This window comes from Clytia hemisphaerica, unplaced genomic scaffold (assembly GCF_902728285.1).
Source record: "Clytia hemisphaerica strain Z4C2 unplaced genomic scaffold, Clytia hemisphaerica genome assembly, whole genome shotgun sequence".
In the NCBI taxonomy this organism is placed as follows: Eukaryota; Metazoa; Cnidaria; class Hydrozoa; order Leptothecata; family Clytiidae; genus Clytia; species Clytia hemisphaerica.
Genome location: NW_027104002.1, coordinates 23,370 through 29,369, shown reverse-complemented (window position 1 = coordinate 29,369; position 6,000 = coordinate 23,370). Strand labels below are relative to the sequence as shown.

Here is a 6,000-nt window from a genome sequence, read left to right as displayed (position 1 = left end):
AATTGTCCAAGGGGTAGATATCATTTGTCCAGGGGGTAAATACCATTTGTCCAAGGGTATATTTTTTGCTGTCCATGGGTTGAATTAGACTAATTTGTCCTAGGGGTGTTGGGTGATATGTCCATGTCCATGGGGAGAACATGAGGACATGATTGTCCATGGGGAGACCTGGAGACCTTAGACCCGAGGACTTGTTGCAGAGGACATGTTGTTTTCCTGTTTTCCATCCCCTGGGAAGAACCGTGAGGACATGTTGTCCATGGGGGGGAGAGAACATATGTGTTGTCCATGGGTCCATGGGGGAGACCTGACTGTTGGAGAGAATGTCCATGGGTCGGTCGTGTCATTTGTCCAGGGGTTGGAGAAGGGTCCTTGTTTGTCCATGGGGGAGAAATCAGGATGTTTTGTCCATGGGTATTGATAATATTGATAACGTGTTATTATTATTATTATTACCTTATTACCTTAATGTCAGAAATTTTAGCGACCAGAAAAGTTCGCAAGTTAGACCATTCACAAATTTTTTCATATTTAGTGGGATCTTAATTTCGCGATTCAACAGTATTACTTAAATTAATAAACCTTTTTTCTTTGAAAATACAAAGAATAACTGCCTCTGTTCCTTTGAAAATACAAAAGAATGTTTACTTTATTTACAATCTTCTCGGTAAAAACATTGTGAATTTTGATATCAGAAGTGAAATATCAACGATGTAACTTCATTTTATTTTAATTTTACTTGACAATATATTTCGATACTTTTGTATCATCATCAGGTCTAAAAAATAAATAAAGATAAAAGTTAAAAACAGTAAAACTGCTTGCTAAAAAACTTCAGTATTTACACGTCAAATACTCTCTATATCAACTCAACTCAAAGAATGAGCTCAAATTTTTCAAACGCCAGTTGTAAGAATTCAAAACTGGCATGTGATAATTGATCAATCATCCCATGATAATTGATCATTTATCCCATGACAATTCAAATTCTCAAGACAAGCGTTCTACTTTTGAACTCATCCTTTGTGTTTAAAGAAGGCTTAATGGCTTGAATGCATAAGGCCTCAAGGGCCATAAGATGAAATTCCGATTTAGCTGATTGTGCAATTATTTTGACATCATCCATTTTAAGTTCAACATTACAGCTACGAAAATGGCTTCCCACTGGTGTATTAGCATTCCTGTGCTCTCGAATACGGGATAGTAGATGTCTGGCTGTTTGCCCAACATAACACGACTGACAGCGTGAACAATTTATCTGATAAACTACCCAACTTTTGTATTCTTTTTCAACAGGTGTTTTCAATGATGGTAACAACGTTTTAAGTTTTCGTATCGTTAAAATAACTTTCACTGGAGCACCGACCCTTTTTAATGAATGTTGAAACTGCTCGGTAATTTTACCTCGATATCGAAGAAAAAACTTTTTCATTTCTGGTTCCTCATCCTTTTGTTCTTCTGTTTGCGGAGGTTTTGTGATCTTTTCAATGGTCTTTTTCATAAGTGGTTCGTAAAATGAAGGAGGATATTGATTCTTTCGTAATATGGATTTTGCTTTTTCGATGCTTGATTTGAAATTTTCAGGTGTACTGCAAGCACGATGAATTCGATATACCATCCCGGTGACATTGGACTTCTTGTACTTGATCGGTGCCAGTGCATGGAAGTTCATTGTTAAACCAGTATCAGTATTTTTCGTGTACCATGTCGATGTTAATTCATTTCCAGAATGTATGATCTTCATGTCTAAAAATGGAATACTACCTTTATCCTCGCGTTCGCAAGTAAATTTTAGATTTGGATGGAATTCATTTATTTCATTTAGTTTGTTTTCGATCTGGTTTGTTTTGATATTACGTAATATATCATCCATATACCTTCCAAAGATTTGCGCTTCTCCTTTGATTTTTCCATCAAATTGACTGAGCCAACCATTTGCCAAATAAGGAGCTGGGGGACTACCCATCGCTAGCCCGTCAGTTTGTCGGTAGTATCCTCGAGGTGTTAGCATTAAGACATTTAGACTGCATAGTTTGGTTAATTCAACAAAAGTATCTTTTGAAACTGGAGGATGTGGGTATCTATCTCCATATAACAGTTCAGCACAATGGGTTATGGCTTCATCAACAGGGACGTTCGTATAGAGCGAGACTACATCAAAACTTATCATCTCTTCATCATTTTCCAAAGTGATTTCTTTCAGTGATTGACTTAAAGATTGTGATGATGTATTAATCTGACACTCTTCCACAACTGAGAGCCAATCTGCCACCTTTTTGGCAATTTTATAATATGCTGATCCTGGCATTGAAAGGACTGGCCTCAGCGGTATCAACGGTTTGTGAATCTTTGCTAGACCATAAAGTCTTGGTGGTTGACTCCCTATCGGTTTAATATCATCAAATAACTTTTCACTAATTTTATTTTCACTTAATAAAGATTTCAGTTTCTCAACAATCACCTCCTCTTCTTTCATGGTAGGATTTTTCTCATTTTTTCTTTTTGGTAATACTTTATTAAATTGAGGTAGCTTTATGATGTCGTCAAGTTTTTTGTTATAAGTTTCTTTATTCATAACACAAATCCCGATTCCCTTATCAAAAGGTATGGCAAGTAGATCTCTATCCTTCAGGTACTTTTGAGTCATTTTAATATTTCTTGGTGGTTTTTGCTTCTTACATTTTTTGATGTACGCAAGAGTTTTGACATTAATGTCGGTCATAATTTCGTCACTAATTTCCTGTTTCTTACAAAATCTCAGCAAATCATCAAGTTCAGTTAGAACAACTTTCTGATCAAAAGTTTCAAGTATAGAATTTCGTGGGCCCAGTGATAATGTTTCCAAGACATATTTAGGTAGCGGTTGAGTTAAACCATAACATAACACAGTATTTGCAATATCAAACAATGGACGATCCTGCTCAGCTGACAATGCACGTAATTTACCATTAAGTTTCTCCTGTTGTAAAGTTTTAAGTTCTAGTAAATAGAGTCGATTATAAACGATGATTGACGGGTATAAATTAGATCTTATTCTTTGTTTCATATCTGTTCTATTGATGGTAGCTTTCTCTCTCAATTTAACACATTCTTGTTTAGCAGACACAATTTCCTTTTTTAACAACTTTTTCTGGAATTCTCTAACAGCTCGATCATCAAAACATCCGTTATTTGGAACACGAACTTTATTTATACTTTATTTATACTTTATTTACCTTGGAAAATACAAAGAATAACTACCTCTTTTTGCTTTGAAAATACAAAGAATGTTTACTTTATTTACCTTGGAAAATACAAAGAATAACTACCTTAATTCCTTTGGAAGTACAAAGAACCCTAATTCATTTTCCTTTGAAAATACAAAGAATAACTACCTCTTTTCCTTCGGTAATACAAAGAATGTTTACTTTATTTACCTTGGAAAATACAAAGAATAACTACTTCTTTTCCTTTGGAAATACAAAGAATGTTTACTCTATTTACCTTGGAAAATACAAAGAATAACTACCTCTTTTCCTTTGGAACTACAAAGAATGTTTACTCTATTTACCTTGGAAAATACAAAGAATAACTACCTCTTTTCCTTTGGAAATACAAAGAAAGTTTACTTTATTTACCTTGGAAAGTATATTGCTTTTACCCCCTGGACATTCCAATTTTACCCCCTGGACATTCCAATTTTACCCCCTGGACATTCCAATTTTACCCCCTGGACATTCCAATTTCACCCCCTGGACATTCTAATTTCACCCCCTGGACATCTCACATTCACCCCTAGAGCTTCTGCCTAGATACCCACGGACATCCCATTTTTACCTGTAATTTCCAACTTGTGCCAAAGCTTTTAGAATAAAAGAGGGCATGCATGCTTTATTGGGCTATTCCAGAAATGAAGAAATATAATTTTGGAATAAAGAAATGTAATCTTCGTTTTCCTTTAAAAATACAAAACACATAACACTCATATTCTTTCAAATATGAAGATATGCAGGTTTCATTTTCCTTTTACAATACAGGATATCCGACATTAATTTTCCATGAAATTCATGTAACAATTATTTTCTTTCAAGTAACAAAGACATGCCAATTACATTTTCCTTCAAAATACAAAAAAAGCAGTCTTCATTTTTTTTTGAGATAAAAGATGTATAAATTTTCGTTTTCCTTCAAAAAAGCAAGACACGTCACATTTATTTTCCTTCAAAAATACAAGACATGAATTGTTCTTTTTCGTTTTGAAATACAAGAAAAGTAAAGTTTATTTTCTTATAAAATATTCAAGAGATACAGCTTTTACTTTCCATAAAGCTACAAGACAAATTACTTTTCTTCAAATATTCAAGTAAAGTAGCTCATTGGTCAGCCCCGATGACCCTTCAAATCTCTTTTTTCCAGCGTCTCCAGTGTTGCTTTTTATTAGGATTTATTGGTATAATTCCGATTTCGGATTATTTTCGGAAACAAGTTATCGGGAAAACTTTGGCGCGAAAAATATTTTTTCTTGGAAGAGAAAAGAAACACATAACTTCATTAAATAAAAGATTTGCGCATAATAATAAAAGATCACTATAATTAAAAGAAAAAAGTGAAAAATGATTTTTTTTGTTTATTCAATAAATTGAAAGAAGCTATTGCATTGTAAATAAATAGAGAGTGTAATAGAAAGTTTTTTATGATTGGTTTTGAGGCTTTCTTGTCTGGAGAGTTTTTGTGTGTAAGAAAGGAACGTCAAAATGTGGCGTAACATAAACTTAGAATCGTCATAACTTTTGATTGAGTTATCGAAACTGGACGGAATTTCCTAAGCAGGTTCCTCAATACACGTTTTTTTTTATAAGGAACACGTTTATAAGGAACTCGAGGCTGAAAATGGTCCAAAAAAATAAGGAATTGTTAAGGAACTGCTCAGGCTGAGAATAAGAAAAACAGTTTTAAGGAATCCAATTTTTGCGAATCCAAACTTAGCAGCTATGTAAATAAGGAACTCGATAAGGAACTTTGAGGCTGAAATTTTCTGTAAAAATAAGGAACTCCAGGCTCAGAGCAAAGGTAAGGTTCCTTATAAAAAAAAAACGTGTATAAAATACCCACGCTTGAGACGTATGTACTTACTAATTATGTTAAGTCTAGTCCTAACCAAAGAATGCTATAATAATATTTTAGGATGATTTTCCCAAAAAAGTTAAGAATATCCATGATGAAATGGATTTACACCATTCTTATAAAAAAGCGTGTACTAGACAGCTAACTGTGCCCCGGGGGAGGCACTTTATAGGCAAAATTGGGTACGGAGACGTGCCGTTTGTCAGGGTTCCTTTTTTAGGCTCTGAAGATATCTGACAGGTTCCCAAATTTACAAATTTTCAAGATGTGTATCGGACAGGGTCGATTTCTTATTATTTTGGACAATTTTCAGGGTACAAAACAGAAAATCTTTCAAATTTTCGTCTACTTTTATTTTCAGGGCGAAAATGGGAAAAATTTTTCGTTCTGACCAGGGTCCCAATTAGCCTCCGTCTCAGAACGCGGTCAGAAAATTTTGCGGATAATTTCACAGCGAAAATGCATCCAGTGAAATATGAGTAATGTATCATGATTCAAGTCGACTGACATAATTATACACATAATACATGTTACAAGTTCTGCCTACGGATTCTCAAGCTCAGCTATTATAAAACTATTACATGTTAGAGTAGCAGACCCGACTGACCAATGTTATGTAGCAGGTTGAAACATGAGTTTCTACTGGAAAGATGCAGTTTGTTTTCAAGTTAAATCTTCAAAATAAAGCAAACTGTGTGGGTTTCTTTACTTCCAAACAACCTACCAATAGTTTTTGAACACTCCATAATAAAGGAAGATGGCTCTTCTTGTGGATTGGCTTTCTGATACCCCATATAAACACGATGTGACATGAAAGTGAAGAGACATGATTTGTTGGTTTTTGTTTGATTTGTTGACTCATATATCTCATGGAAAATGGTATAGCAAATGACTTTT

General features: G+C 34.3%; 1 protein-coding gene across 1 annotated transcript; it reads right to left on the bottom strand.

Annotated features, from left to right (window-relative positions):
- Window positions 1–982: 982 nt before the first annotated feature.
- On the bottom strand, window positions 983–3,046 carry LOC136811343 (uncharacterized). Its single transcript, XM_067067956.1, has one exon. The coding sequence runs from the start codon at window positions 3,044–3,046 to the stop codon at window positions 983–985; it is 2,064 nt and encodes a 687-aa protein (XP_066924057.1).
- Window positions 3,047–6,000: the final 2,954 nt, after the last annotated feature.

Excerpts from the sequence above, each read along its gene's own strand:
- LOC136811343 (XM_067067956.1), bottom strand. The coding sequence starts at position 3,046 with ATGAAACAAAGAATAAGATCTAATTTATACCCGTCAATCATCGTTTAT.